This window comes from Ictalurus punctatus, chromosome 10 (assembly GCF_001660625.3).
Source record: "Ictalurus punctatus breed USDA103 chromosome 10, Coco_2.0, whole genome shotgun sequence".
Lineage (NCBI taxonomy): Eukaryota > Metazoa > Chordata > Actinopteri > Siluriformes > Ictaluridae > Ictalurus > Ictalurus punctatus.
The window spans coordinates 12,940,751-12,957,500 of record NC_030425.2 but is presented as its reverse complement, the minus strand read 5'-3'; the positions used below and the strand labels follow the sequence as shown (position 1 = coordinate 12,957,500).

Below are 16,750 nucleotides of genomic sequence, written 5' to 3'. Positions count from 1 at the left end.
TCAACCTGTGAAGGTTCTTCATCTACATCAACTGAAGAAATATGTGGATTCTTTCACCCTTTGCAGATCAAAATCACCTGGCAGAAAGAATACACAATTATTCTGAGGCAGTGCTAAACCGTTATAAACCATATTAAACAACATAAAACAAAACTATTGTATCAGATCATACAATCTTTAGGCAAACAAAAGTATAGGAACAGATAAGTCTTGAAGTAAATTAAAGTAAATAAACTTAATATTTGGTTCCACATCCCTTGCTAGCAATAACTGCATCATTCCAGCTCTTATTGCTGATGAGTGGTTTGTATCTTTTAGTGTGGCCTCTATTTCCTCTCTCTCTCTCTCTCTCTATATTATATATATATATATATATATATATATATATATATATATATATATATATATATATATTTACAAATCATGTGAGCTGACACAAAATGTGCTGTTTTATTTCAGGTAGCACATCTACATATAAATACCAGGGAATAAAAATTTGAGATTCTAAATGCTCTTCTCATATTCATCTTTAGATCTCAAACCCAAATGCCTACAGTCCACAGCAGCAAAAATAGATAGATAAATAAACAAACAAATAATGAAAAAAGGCCCTGCCATTCGAATAGTTTTGGAGGAGACAACTTTAAAGAATGCCACTGCACAGACAGTTACAACACAGAAATGTGATGTTTGTGATTTAATGCACCAAGGGTTAATAATAAACATTACCTTTTGTTAGCCAATTAACCAAGCAGTTCAGCTATCTAACATATATGTCATCCATTTAATGCAATCTGACTCTCTGTTGAAATCAACATCTTCAGACAAAGCTCATCATGGTACAAACAGGTGAGCTGTCAATCAAACTGCACTCACCTGTTTCTGGAACCTTCCCCAGCAGCTGTGACATCTTCCAGTATTCCAGAAACTTCTTGGTCTTGGTGTTGCCTCTGGAAGCAAACAAACATGATTGTGCAGTTGGTGCAGAGAAAAGTTAGACAACAGACTGATCTTATAGTGCTGCCTGAAGCAGACTGTAAAATGAAACGTACACAGTGATGGCTCAGTCTCATTTTTCTGTTTCCAGTATGACACTGATGTTAAATATATAAATACTGAAATATTCACAGTCACTCAGGCTGCTCTCTGCAAAGCTCTCAGCAACAGTGAGATATCTTACAACAGAAAACTGAAATTAACCCCATAAAAAGTGTGTGTGCAAGCCTTACAATTATCCTGACATCACACACAAGATACCTATGACCCATAAAATTGACACGTTTTTTATGAAAAATAACACGTCTCTTATGAAAAATAACAGTGTCCGTGTGTGTGTGTGTCTATGTGAGTGTTCATGTGTCTGTGATTACCCGTATATGTCTATGTATCTGACTGTGAGTGTGTGTGTGTGTGTATGAGAGTGGCCATGTGTGTGTATGAGAGTGCCCATGTGTGTCTATGTGAGTGTCCGTGTGCATCTATGTGACTGACTGTGTGTGTCTACGTAAGTGTACAGGTGCATCTCAAAAAATGTGAATTTTGTGGAAAAGTAATTTAATTCAAAAAGTGGATTAATTCATTAAACATAAAGTTAAATATTTCAAGGCTTTTTTTGGTTTTAATCTTGATGATTACAGCTTACAGCTCATGGAAATCCAAAATACCTGGGACCTTGATTTCCAAATGAAATGTACAATTTTCTTTTGATTTACCCATGATTGTGGTTGTGTGTACTGAACCAGACAGAGATTAAAAAAGGAAACCTTTGCAGGTATTTTGAGTTAATTATCTGATTCCAGCTCTGCTCACCTCGACATTTCTATATTATAAATTCTTTATTCGAATATTTTGAGATATTGGGTTTTTTATTTCCATGAGCTATAAGCCGTAATCATCAACATTAAAACAAAGAATGCTTGAAATATATTATATGGACGAATCTAGAATATATGAAAGTTCCACTTTTTGAATTAAAATAGGGAAAACAAATGAACTTTTCCACTATATTAAAATTTTTGAGATGCATCATTGAGGTGTCCGTCTTGTGCATGCACGTCTGTCTGTGTCTCTGCCTATGTTTATGTGAGGGTCTTTGTGTCTGTCTGCATGTGTGCGTCACTATGAGTGTCTGCATACATACGTCTTTGTGTGTGTGTTGAAACTTACGGTGGTGCTGAGCAGTATTTTTGCAGCAGGAACTTGGAGAGGTCCTGAAGAATGGGCTGATTGTGCAGAGCCACAAACTGCTCACGACACACCTGAGGAGAAACAGGAAACATTTACTTAGTGGTTACAAAAACATCTGGCTTTCCAACACACACACACACACACACACACACACACACACACACACACACACACACACACACACACACACAAAGCAGTTTTACACAAATGTAAGATTTTAATCTATTTCATTCATGTAATCAGGATTTAGTCAGCTAGAACTGGAAACAAAGGAGGAAAACAGCAGCAGAGAGAAAGGGAACTGTCTTAATTCAGCAAGACAAAGGCTGTACACACACCAAGCATCTCTCTTCCTCTGAACCAATTTTATGCCTGCCTGGAGATGTATAAATTACTCTGCGACAGGTTACAGAAGATTTCACCCAAGTGTGCCCATGTGTTTGTCCAAACGAACAATGTGACTTCCTGTTCCATCCAGGTCAACCACCTGCTTATTGAGGAATGACACATAAGCTGTGCCACAAATCACATACTGGGTCCGAACACTTAAATACACTTACAAATTTTTATAATGCTGTTGAATTCTTTGTACTGACTGGAAAGAAGGTGTTGGTTGATCTTCTATTACAGCAGTTCTACAAGTGCTACTTCTATACATTATTGTTTAGAAGTATAGTAACAACTTACAACATACAACCCCCCCACCCAAAAAAAAAAAAACAACAAACAAAAAAAAACCACAAAACAAAATGCAACAACAAATTGCGTGATTGGAATATAACAAAGTTTTCTGATAGATGTTTATTTTGTATTTATTTGGAAGGTGTCTCCATTGTCAGTGTTTTGCAGCAGTTAGAAGCAACCCCTGTAAATTTTATAGCATGGGAAGTTTAACCTTAAATGCAACTTAAAACAGATAAAAAGCATGGCATGACAATTTAAAAAACAAACAAAAACAAAAAAAAGCTAAATAAATTTTTGTTGAGTACATTAGCTTCATCAAACCAGTCTGGTGTTGATTATGTTCTATTTCCAACAGAATGCTTATTTTTTCCTCATAAACCACATCAGTTTGGCACCAATCAAGTAAAAAAAAAAAAAATTGGATATATAATAAAACACCATATTATATTTAACTATTTATAGTCACGTTTAATGTTACGGTACTTGCACAAAAAAGTAATTTCCTGTTATAACCAACCTGCCACTGATTATTTTCCAGTACAGGGTGCCTCGTTGTGTTTTATTCCTCACATACCAAACTACACAACCTTTTCTTTTTAATGTACTGTTCAATATTTCTGGAAGAATGTCATCTGTAGATTTAACACAACCATGATGTAGAATATTACTGATTCAGTCCAAGGCCCTGCTGAGAGACATTCCCAAATGGTGTTTTATGGAATCGGGCATTTAATATGATTTAGACACCAATGTCTCAATTGGTGTGAAGGGTATACTACATCTACTCAAATACAACTGTGCTGGGCTGCTGCACAGCAGATGGTGCAGTCACCATTTTAACAGATGCTCGGTGAGACTGAGGTGGAAGACTGAGTTGCAGGGTTCAGAAGAGGGTCAGGAGAAGCTCAGGATCCTAACAAGCATGGAGTTCCACATGGCATGGCAGGGAACGTGAAGGAATCTTGTTTTGGACGTACCTTGTTCATGATGTCGACTGTAAGAGCGTGGGTCCAGTAGCAGTCATGCACCGATACGAACGTCAAACCAGCACTGAAAATACAGAACACCAGCTTTAGTGCCAGAGACCCTTACTTATATACTTATACATTAATCAGAAACACCTAAACATCATTTCAACATTACAACTTTTTAAAGAGAGTAAAAAATGATGTGGCCAGCACGTTACCTGTAACAGTTGAGTGCAGTCAGCATCATATGTGTGGAGTCCAGAGAGTGGATAAAGTTTGGGGGAAATGCATTCTTTTGCTTTACTGTGTCCGGCCTCCTAGAAAGGGTTAATAACAACAACAGTGAGTCACATAAGGGCCGAATGCAACAGTTCTTCTGTCTTGTGTTATGTTTAGATTGTTGGCTTGATGCTCCACCACATCTACAGGCTTAAAGATAATGGATACACATGGATTACTCTTCCAATATTTGAGATCGCTTAGTGATTGATGGATTGCTTGGGCTGTGAATAAACTGTCAATAGTGGCAAACATTATTTCTACTTATTTATTAAAATCACACATCCATTTCATATTTAAATACAAAGTAATGAACAATGTGTTGGAGGAATCTCATAAGTCATTCAATTAAACAAATAGTGCACTATCTAGGTTCTACAATGGCACTATGTTACACTCTATATTGTGAGCATATACAGTTAATAGGAGTTCATTTGAAATTTGGCCTACCTGTGTGTTGGACAGGCTTGGAGTTAAACTAGATTATTTGTGTTTTAAGATAAGCTGAAGACAGATTTTACAGAGCCTTGCATAAATGGAGTTACAACCTGGAACTAAAATTGTCCTAATAGGGATTATTTCTCATAAATCTACACAAAATGGCCCATCATATTGAAGTGGTATAAAAATCTTCATACTTTGCAAAATTATTTACAAATAAAAAAAAATTAAAAGTGGTGAGTGCATAAGTATTCATCCCTGTTCAAGAGATGTGAATACTCATGCATACTACTGTATATGAAATCTCAGGTAGCCAAAGCTACCCGAGTCTGCAGAGTCTGAATCAGAGTAAAGTTGACAGTAGGTTAGTGCGCTACTTGGTATTATTTTGTTTAACATATAATTAAACAAACCAAAAAGCTTGCTAGCTGAAGGGGCATGTAGGACTGAAGTCACACTTGTAAAACACTTTTGTTCGTTGGTCAAAATATATAGCATTGGGAAAAGGCAAACAAACCTTTGCCAAGAACACGTACAAAAGACTAAAATCACCTGAGCACTGAGGACACAGAAGCTGCTCTAAATGATTAGATAACTACTTAAAGAGCTAATTATGTTTGAGTAATAAGTTATACTAGCATAAAGCAGTCTCACTCAATAGTCCAACGACGTTGTGGCAGTGTAATATTCTGTCCATACAGGATTTCGCTGCATTTTATATAATTGTTGCAGCCACAAATGCTTGATTTTTCTGCAGCTTTTTACAAAAAGAAAAAGTTTTTTTTTTTTTTTGGTGTTTTTATGCTTTTCTGCGGAAAACTACTTGAATAGGCAAAATCGCAATGGCAAGAAATTGTTTTGCACGCTCTTTCGCAGTGATGTTTGTTGATAAATGAGACCTTTCAGCTGTACTCATATTCGATGCACATGAATTGAAGGGTGCTTTGGCTGAATGTGCATTGTGATGATGACAACGCCCAAATCTGCAGAAAAGCTGTGATAATTATGAAAAAATTGCGGCGTTTCCTTGATTTTGCATTCATTTCTTCTATCGCAAAATCACTCAATTCTGGAGGGACTAAATATTGTGTAGAGTCGATTAAATCATTTTACAGCAAATCTACCAGAGACATGATCTAATAGAAAAATAGGTTACTTTTAATTTCAGGTTGTTAAAGTGACAAATTTCACTCATGTCCATGTACACTGGTAAATTGTACATAGCAGTGGAATAAGGGCTGCATTCTACCCACAGCCTGTATTCCCTCTGACAGACTTGTGAAACCACTTTTGGTCCTCAGTCACCAGAGAGCTGCTGCCAGCCTCTTAAACTCATCATTAATTCAGGTCACAGCACTAATGAAGCTCTTTTCAGACTGTAATCGTCACAGTTATGGGATCTTTGAGCCCTTCAAACGTCTATCCATGGCTTTGGTATTTAGACTTTGGTGTAGGAGGATCTGGACTGTAAGATGTTCCATTTGAACATGAAGTATTTGCTACGAGTCAGATTTATTTCATGAAGAGACGTCATTGTTACAATTATCATCTAGCATGAGGAGGGACTGCAAAAAAGATTAATTAATAAAACCAATACAAAATTAATAATGAGGGGTGCGTTTAAGACAATAGAATCTTGTATAGGCTCGATTTATACTGTGTATAGTGAGATCCATTAAGTCTAGTGACAGGCGATACAACTGTAGATCAAATCAAATTAAGTTATCTTCACAAAGATGTTTTGAAATGCCTGAAACTGTGTTTCTACTGTTCCTGTTTTGTAGTAAGCGTGTTTGTAAAGAGTTGAAGTGCAGTTTTTGCTAAACCAGTGCACACATTGATAGTGTTAAAATTAGCGTATACTAAGCATGGATATTTGAGCAAATAGCTGTAGTATTGATTCCATTGTCTTTGCAGCTCATCTTGCATCCTTACCTCCTATCCATAGAGGGAGAAGCTAAAGCTTGGGGCCGAGGGCCTTCATGTCATTATAAATTACATTTTCAGTTGAATTTGGGAGACCACTTGAAGCATTCGTTGTATTGAACGATTTGGTTTGATTTGTTCATTGCAAACAAATGGGGGTTGAATAATAAATAAATAAATAAATAAACACACACACATACACACACCACCCTGAGGAGCAGGTTTGACTGTGTTTTGAGTGCTCTCTCCACACTTCCGATCATGACAAACCAGAGAGGACTGTCACCACCATGATTGTAGTGGCTGTCAATTGAAGTTGTTTCTGAGATGTGCCACTCTGTCTCCACCCCAGCCCTCGATATTGTGATCCCAGCCTGAGCCGTCTCAGCAAAGGCAGCTGTCTAACAGAGGCAGTGGTAGATGGCTATCAGTGAGTACAGAGCCATCTTATATCACTCTAAGGCACAACTTAATACGTTTTTTAATCAAGTGTTCATGGTCACTGGGAGGGATCAGGTCACAGAGATTGGCAGGTCGCTCTGAGAATAATATGGTAATAAATAACAGCAGGGTTGGAGTTGGAAGCTCATTAACATCAAAAAGAAAATCAGCTGTGCTTTAAGCTGATCTCTTCAGCAAACTAAAATTTAGGATGCCAATTGGAAGACTTGGAAGAATTGGTTTAGACATTAGAACTATGGATGCATCAATATCAACACTAGTATCAGTTCAATGCCATGCTTATTTATGTGCACTCTCCAATACCAACATCTGCTACCACACAGCAGCAACCAACATAAACAGAGCTAATTAAAATGTTCCATGACACCCCTCACTGCTTAATACTAAGCTGGTATTCATTCCAGCATGATTATATGAATCAATATTAATAAGTACTTAAAAAAAACATGTACTTGTACTAAAAAAAATAGCATCACTGAATTCTTAATGGGAACAACTGCTAAAGAAGAATGGCGTACATTATCATATCACAGTCAACGAGTTAGCAAAGCATTGTCTATTCTGGATGATATTCCATTGGATAAATGGTATGCATGATATTCAGCAGTGACATTTCAGCATAAAATGCCATCCTCCATCTCAGAGGGGCCTTGTGCTGCCTCAGTTTCCACTGCTATTCTAACGAATAGTGATTCTCTAAGCTTTCACTCATTTTTCCCCTTCCACTTACTTTGTTCACATTTCACCACACAACCGGTCACAGGAACAGGTTACTCTTTCTCAAAGGTTTGCCTCTACATCAGCAAACAGTACCTTTTAGCAATATTAACATCAACGTTCAAGGGGCAAGAAAAAGATATTCTTGCGATAGAATGAGAACTTGGCTTTGCATTTGATGACTAGTGGATGGACAGAAAAAATGCAGCAAAAGTTGAAAATATCTTGGTCGAAGCTGTGGTACTTACTCATAGACATCATGGCTTATCTGGAGACTCAGAAACTGAATGTTGCTCTTGAGCTGTAGGAAAAAAATAGGAAAAGGAATAAAAGGCATGCAATAACATGATAAAACAACAAATAGGATTTATTTTGTATATCTGGTTGAATTTTTTTTTATTACTGGAAACTACAAGTGACCAAATTCATTTTGCACACAGATCCACATTGGTTGATATTGGAACAACAGGAGAAAATGAGCTGGATAGATAGCTAGCTAACAGTTATTTTACCAAAGAGTCATATTTCTGAATGCATTCATTTATTCGTTCATTTTCAGTGAGAGCTTTATCCTGGTCAGGGTTGTGGTGGATCAGAAGCCTATCTGAGGAACACATGGAACAAAGCAAGAAAACACCATGTTTGCAACACCACACTTCTGCAACACTTCTGTGCTCTAGACCCATGTACTCTCCTCTCTCCAGACCTGAAATACTTATTGCAAATATCAGACAAAAATATAGAATTCATGGGATTTGACACAAGATCCAAACTGACTGGTGAAAATGAGTTTCATGTCCAGAAATCAGTTTGAGTGCATGCTTTATTTTACCCATGTCCTGTCTGAGCCTTACAATCTCAGAACAAGTCGTATTTGTTATAAAATCTCAATCTTTTGCAGTAATCAGGTTAACAAGAACAATATTCTATTCATCTTCTTACTTAACCCATGTCTCTTTCTAAGCACCGCTCTGAAATTGATTATCTGAACTCAAAGTCAATCTCTTGCTTAGATTTAATGGTCCAGACTGCAGTTGGAGTGCACCAGTATTGATCTCACCACTCTTCAAAGACATAGCAATGGAGTTCAGAAGCACCGGTGTATAGATACAAGTGACACGAGATATGTTAGTATCATATTTGTGTGTAAAATGTAACCAGTCAAACCAGGATAATGTTCTCTAAGTCTATCTTACAGGAATAATTCACTCCGAAAGACTTGCATAGTAATTTAGTAATCAGTACTAATCATTAACATGTGACCTCCGATGGTATCCATGATTTATTTTATAATGAAATTCTGAGTTGACTTCACTTTGTTTAATGACTTCAAACCTGCTCATAGTGGTGTATAAAGGACTTTAGCTATTGCTTCATCTCTACAGCAGCACTTTAATCCTTTAGTCTGTCCAAATCACTGTACACTTTATATAAAAATAAATAAATAAATAAACAAAACAAACAAACAAAAAAAAGCCAACAGTGAAACTGCACATGGAACATACTTCAATATAAACATACAGTGCCTTCCACTACTATTGGCACTATTAGTAAAGAAGCAAAGAAGGCTGTGAAAAATTGTCTTTATTGTTTCACCATTTGTTAAAAAAAACAAACAAACCAAAAAAAACACCAAAATACTCTGCTCTCATGGATATCAAACAATTGCAAACAACACAGGCTTATCAAAAAAACCTTTGTGTTAAATATAGGTGTGCAACAATTATTGACACCCTTTTAGTCAATACTTTGTGCTACCTCCCTTTGCCAAGATAACAGCTCTGAGTCTTCTCCTATAATGCCTGATGAGGTTGGAGAATACACGGCAAGGGATCTGAGAGCATTCCTCCGTACAGAATGTCTCCAGATCCTTCACATTTCAAGGCCCATGCAGGTGGACTCTCCTCTTCAGTTCACCCTACAGGTTTTCTATGGGATTCAAGTCAGGGGACTGGGATGGTCATGGCAGGACCTTGATTTTGTGGTCTGTAAACCATTTTTGTGTTGATTTTGATGAATGTTTTCCACTTTAACATATTCAACTGTTCTCATCAAAATCAAAGGTAAGAGACTGATAGATGCATATAAGCCAGTACATTAAATCTTCGTGCTGGAAGATCCAACCAAGGCCCATTTTAAGCTTTCTGGCAGAGGCAGTCAGGTTTTCATTTAATATCCCGTTGATAGCATGAGTCCATGATGCCATGTATCCTAACAAAATGTCCAGTTCCTCTGGCAGAAAAATAACCCCAAAACATTAAAGAGTCACCACCATATTTAACTGTGGGTATGAGGTACTTTTCCATTTGGCTACCTCTCTGTGTGCCAAAACCACCTCTGGTGTTTATTGCAAAAAAGCTCTATTTTGGGTTCATAGAACCCAGTCCCATTTGAAGTTCCAGTAGTGTCTGGCAAACTGAAGATGTTTGTTTTTGGATGAGAGTAGAGGTTTTTTTTCTTGAAACCCTTCCAAATAACTTGTGGTGATGTAGGTGACTTCGGATTGTAGTTTTGGAGACTATCTGACCCCAAGACAGAACTAACTTGTGATCCTTGGAGATTTTTTGGTCACTCGAACCATCGTCTTCACAGTGCGGTGAGACAATATAGATACACGTCCAATTCCACTTTGATTCATAACATTTCCAGTTGACTGGAACTTCTTAATTACTGAGCTGATGCTGGAAATGGGCATTTACAATGCTTGTGCTATTTTCTTTTCTTTATTTTCTCCCACTTTGTGAAGCTCAACAACCTTTTGCTGCACATCACAGCTATATATGAATGACTAAAGGAATATGGCCTATTTGTTATCTCATATTTATACCCCTGTGAAACAGGAAGTCATGGTTGAACAATTTCCTGTTCCAAGTCATCCAGGTGTACTAAAAAAAATTCAATCGATGGGAATATACTTCAAATATATTTTTCTCATATGAATTCATAGGAGTGACAAAAAATTGTTGCGCACCTATATTTAACAAAGATATTTTTTTTTGGATAAACCTGTGTTTTGTTTGCAATTGTTTGATATCCATGAGAGCAGAGTATTTTTGTGATTTTTTTTTTTTTAACAAAAAGATCAAAAGGTTAAACAACAAAGACAAATTTTCACAGCCTTTTTTGCTCATGTTTACCAAGGGTGCTAATATTAGTGGAGGGCACTGTGTTTAATGCATTTCATGGTGTATTGTCCATTATATGCCAATTGAGTTAATGAGCTTAACCAGAGTGCCGACTGGAAGGCATTAGATATAATGACAGGCAAGATTATGCAGAGAATGGTTTTCCAGCTTTCACTAACTCCTGCTCCACCAGCATACACTTGCATCCCAAGGTCCTAGTACTACAACTTGGCCACTGACAAATGCAGGAGAATAAAAGCATGAGAAGACCATGAAGAAAGTACATATGCTGAGTAAAAAATAGTTAAATAAATAAATAAATAAATAAATACATGTATAATCTTTTCCCACTTCATCATTTGAGGTCCTTCAGCACTTCAAATCAGCTTCAACTCAGACACCACAAGTCCAGTTTCCATGACTACAAGTAGACATTTCAAATGGCCTTAATGGCTGTGATGACGTCTGATGAATAAATTTCTTGAACTTCTATGCTTTCCCTCGAAAACTGCTGCTTAAAGAGTTTTAAGCTCACAAATCCTTTTCACTCAACAAGGCTCCAACTAAAACACAATTTAACCTAGAAGTGTTTAAAAACCTGAGATGTTGCTAGTGGCTTTCCTTATTAAGGAAGAGCTATTAAGGAGAGGGCTTTCCCAAAGCAGTGAGTGGATACGAGTGTATCGGGTTTCAGGTGTATGGCGGAAAGATCCTAGACAGGAGGCAAAGTGGTAATCAATCACAGTGATGTATGACTCTATTAACTGGGTTAATTGGGGAATAAGTTAATAAATGGAAATGTGTTGAATAGGAGAATAAATGGGAGAAGACTTGACTGCTGGACAGCTAGGACTTATACTGCTAAAAAGACCCTATATTGCATCCCATTTTATCTCACCCATAATATCAATCCCAGCAATACAGGAATTTACATTGTGTTCATTTTAAGGCAGTAGGTTCAATGTCAATGGCATCTGTACTATATCCTGTATAAACAAAAAAATTGTCAAATAAATAAATAAATAAAAAATTAAAAAGCAAACTGAACATGAGCAGTCACACTGGAGCAACAAAATCTTTCAGGATGTCATGCTGGCATGATGACTGCACAGTGAAAAGAGCTCAATACATAAAAGTTGATAAGCTCTGGGTTGGACAGCAGCTGCTGTTTCTCCTGCTCCTCGCCAGACCACACATAACGCGAGCAGTGCAGTATCTCCTAACGTTTTACTGTCTGCCTCAGCAGCTCTCATTTTCTTTCCTAAAAACACAGATGGAGCAGCCAATTTCCCAAACCTTGGTGTCATTTTGACAAAAAAAAACAAACATCTCAAATAAAAATGGCACATTATCTAATAAGATGGTATTAGTTTCTCCGGGTGATGTCTCATAAAAAAGTCTCTTCAATCATAAAACCTTAACATCAATTTGCAGTTTCGTACCCAGATGTGTCATGCATTTATTCAGATGCCACTACAATATTAATATTGGATGTGAATATTAAGTGATTATTTATCCATGCAACCCATACAACTCATTTAAATAACCTACGTGATTGCTCTATTTTGACTGGCTTTCTTTTCTCTTTTCTTTTAACTGGGTTCCTGAAATGTTCTTTCATTAACCTCATGAATTCCCAGGATCCATCAGCAGGTATACATTTACATTCACTACTGCAACGACATATTTTAGCTATTAGTGTCACAGCAGTTGCTAAATAATTAGTGATTACAGATGAATATGCTTTTATGTAGTTAAAGGTCCTTTGCTTCCTAAGGTTCCTAACGTGACATTGAGGAACTAGGCGGGGCGTCCGGTGGAGTGCGTGTGTATGTGTGTGGGGGGAGTAACTGCGCAATTGTCAGTTATTCCAGATTCGAATGTCAACTGCTAATCATCATGTTTTATTTTTATTGGGTGCATTTTTGGTGTATTTCTGAGAGATAACTTGAGAGAAAAATGCAAAAGCATCTACACAAAATGTGTAAAAATAAGCAGGTCTGATAATACAGTCCAAATATAGCTTAAATACTCTCTTAAATAAAAGTGCTCCTAAAAGGTGCTATGGATTGTTAACAGTTCTAACTTTCTACATGGAAGATTTTCTGAAAGGCTTTACAGAAAAGTGGAACAAACCAAAAGTTCATTTAGAGTAGGAGATAACGCCCCCCCCCCCCCCCTCCCCCAAGCAAATTTCTCAAAAACATTCCATTACAATCGCAGGTTCATATAATTAACACTGAATATAACTAATTTTCCACTCCAAGAAATCTCCACTCTGTGACAGGCCCTTTTTTAAAAAAATGTGCTGCCTCATGAAAACCAGACAGGCTGTAATTAGTGTCATAGCGATGTGGATATCACAGGTTCTCTACTGTGAATGTGTCACACTGAAGGTCACAATAATTTGTTACAGAAAATCACAAAAGAGTCTTAAAATAGAAACATAAAACCATAAATCCCGAGCAGAGACCGCCCCTCCCCCCAACACACACACACCACTGGATCAATCAACTCAGCGTATGACTGCAGCAGCTCATCTCAGACATGAAGACAGAGAGCAAAGCTCTAAGGTCAACAGTAATAAACCTGCAGTCATGTAAAATCTATATCTATCACATCACATCACACTGTAAATCTAGATGACAGCTAACCATCTCACATTAGTAAATGCACCCACACTGGCCCTTTCTAAGACATGTGAAGCTACCACATCTTTTTGATTAGGTGCTCATGGGTAGCTGAACACACTCGGACGAAAGAGCTATCTACCCCCTTCCGCATACATGAGCTCACAGAAGCCAACTGTGAGCTAGGGTCGCTCTGATTAACGCTCTAAGTGATGCTATCTCTCGCTCACAAAGTGCACAGCTAGCTTGGCTGTTCTCGACTTCTGGCCATGGATGGTTTGGGTATCATGAACAATAGGGCAAACGCTTTTCTGTTGGGGAAATAACTGTTCATGGAAGAAGAAAGCTTTTTCAACATATACACATTAAGTATAGTGAAATTTCCTTTTCTTTGTATCACAGCTTGGTAGGAAATTAGTGCCAGAACATATGGTCAGCCATGATACGGTGCCCCTGGAACAGAGTGGGTTAAGGATTTTACTTAAGGGCACAACAGTGACAGCTTGGTGGTGCTGGGGCTTGACCTCATGACCTTCAGTATCTCAGACTTTTAACAACTGAGCAATCACTAGCCTACAGAGAAGAATTCCTTTAAAACTCTACAACCAGCTTTCCTGCTAATAAGCACCAGATTGGCCACTTGTCTTTTGAAGGCACCAAGCTGTCAAATCTCTAACTGAATTTTGGTGTCGTATCCTCAGGAGATGCAATGTTGCTTAATTATTCCTTGGAATAATTAATAATTTCCTTGGGTCCTTGGAACATCCTCTGTTAAAACTCAACTGTTGACAAATTTACTCACAGGCAAAGTAATATTGACACTGAAATGAACACTGACAAGAGACCATAAGCTAAAGAATCAGCCAGTTAATTTGGCTGTAGAAGTCAAAGAACAGCCTGGCTCTTAAGAATATTAGTAAATTGTGTGTCCTTGCTTTGTGGCCTGAAGATACAGCACAGCCCTCTGGGGTAATCACATTTACTTTAGCCAAGGATATGTTTCAGAGCACAAAAACAAAAAAGGGCAAATGGATTTTGTAACACGTTCTTGCAAATAGGCCAGCTTTACAAAAGTAAATTAAACCCCATAAAACCACTACAAAAAGTGACCCACGAACTGATTAATAATGCATGATTACATTAGTTAGCCCTGTTGACGTATAACCATTGCCTGGAACATCCCCAGACCAATTTCCTTCCCTTACCAGCAGGGACATGACAACCAGGATGTGATTAAGCGTTGCCAATTTCACCCCAGCTTAATTTGTTTACATACAGTATTGACATCAAGTTTTTATGCTCCCATCCTCCCCATCATCTAATTAATGCTGCATTTCCTTAGGAAAGAACAGTCAAGGATGGATGGGATAAGAGAGGAGGCATGAACCTGAGGTGACCTCGGCTTAGGTGCATCCTGTTGTCGCTGTATGGTGATCCATTTTGATGATTACATTTAAACTGTGACTTTTTTTTTTATTTTATTTTTTCACAATCGCTGACATTTAGTACATTTCTGTTATTTATGCAGCTGCATCCTGGAGTGTACTGTACATAGTGCAACATCCATCCATCTGGCAGGGAGTGTGGAGGCCACCATTGTGCATCTGCTACCACAAAGCACTGTAGGCATCATGCAATTTAATACAAACACTGTTACTGCTACTGTGACTCTGATATTATATCATATTGGTTGGAACGAACAATAAGGAATGCCCCATGCACTATTCCAACATGAAGCAGAGTAACTGTTACCACCAAGAAGTTGATTATTTTCCATTAACTGAGTGTCCTGAAGTTTTTATTCCCTAAATAACTCAGCAATTTGAAAATTATTTAAAAAAAAAAAATTATTTAAGAGACAACACGTTGTGTCTTCATTTAATTTAATCTACTCTAATCTACATTTAATGTTGCAGAATGTCCATGACACAAGTTAGATCCGGTCATAACTTACATTATAATAGGAATAAACTGCCTCTCTCTTCTTCTCTACCAAAATTAATAAGACAAAAAAATGCAGCATGTCATGTTACTGCCAAACTACAAACCTGGAGATTCTGGACACTGGAGATTCCTTCCCAAAACTGCACAATATCAACAATTACACACATTTATACAAATACAAGTTGCTGTTTTAGTTGTTACTGTTGAAACGATAAAGATGTCCAGTAAAGAAATTTAATCAACACCTTCAGACCAATCAGAATCAAGCATTCAACAGCAAGGTGGTATTATTGCTTGCTTATCTGTATGTTCCCACACTGACCATCTTAATAATAATAATTATATATATATATATATATATATATATATATATATATATATATATATTTAAAGTCTGCCATGTTTTTCAAACCACCATGGAACTTGTGTTCATGAAGAGAATTATGGGACTGCCTTCACAGACAAGAACACATAAAATAAAAACCTTTCTAAAATAATAATAAAATTTAGAAGTTACCTGTGTTTATGCTGCCTTCTAAATGGGAAATATTTCAGAAGCATAAATGTGGCCTAGCTATGCAGCCCTACTGCAAGTGGGCCACAGATAAAATATCTGCGTTAATATTTTTACATACATGCTGCCATATAATTGGCATCTGCATTATATCTACATATGGTAAATAAATATACTATGCAATCACAGCATTAAAAAAACCCACAAACTATCAAATTCTGGTGTAAAAGCCAACATAGAAAAAGCAGGTTTAAACCATGAGGTGGTCCAACCTTCACTGTGGGATGGTGAGGGCACATATATAGAGGCAGACTTGGAATTGGGATCCTGTGGTGATTAATGAGAGTTCCAGGGTTTCTACATTAATCTAGTTAGTGTGACACTCTGCAGAACCCCAACGAGCATAGGAAAGGTCCCTCCAACATCCAGGGAATTAAAAACAAGGTGACCGGTGGAGCACAGCTGACACCTGAAATTGTGGAGAGATGTTTTACAACAGCAGCCTTCACCTTTGACCACACAAGCCACCCACTTAGAATAAACACGGGTAAGAATGATGGTATGCTGTATGAGTAACAGGATTGCTTGCATATGGCAACCATTACTGGGAGACATATATTGACGATCCGATACAATGCTTCATAACACAGAGCTGACTCAAACAATCTTCCCGTGGAGGAAGCACTGGCTCCGAATAGAGGAAGAGGATTTTGCAGTTTGCAGATTGAAGTCTAACCAGTTTTTCACTGTAAGTTATACTGCAAGACTATAAAACTTCAAAAAACATATACATGTGATTAGAGGTAAATTCTGTGATGAAAGTAACAGGGCCCACCTGCTTAAATACACCATTTGAATGTCACAGTAATATAC

The 16,750-nt window shown here is 37.4% G+C and overlaps 1 protein-coding gene across 1 annotated transcript in view; it reads right to left on the bottom strand.

Annotated features, from left to right (window-relative positions):
- Positions 1 to 16,750, bottom strand: part of polrmt (polymerase (RNA) mitochondrial (DNA directed)) — a 55,152-nt gene that overhangs the window by 604 nt on the left and 37,798 nt on the right. The window contains exons 16-21 of the mRNA XM_017478809.3: positions 7,913 to 7,965; positions 4,058 to 4,156; positions 3,849 to 3,921; positions 2,167 to 2,258; positions 877 to 950; positions 1 to 77 (exon numbers count right to left, since the gene is read on the bottom strand). The exon at positions 1 to 77 is cut by the window's left edge and continues 604 nt beyond it. Coding sequence (XP_017334298.1) covers positions 28 to 77; positions 877 to 950; positions 2,167 to 2,258; positions 3,849 to 3,921; positions 4,058 to 4,156; positions 7,913 to 7,965 — 441 coding nt within the window. The 3' untranslated portion in view covers positions 1 to 27. The remainder of the gene's footprint in view (positions 78 to 876; positions 951 to 2,166; positions 2,259 to 3,848; positions 3,922 to 4,057; positions 4,157 to 7,912; positions 7,966 to 16,750) is intronic.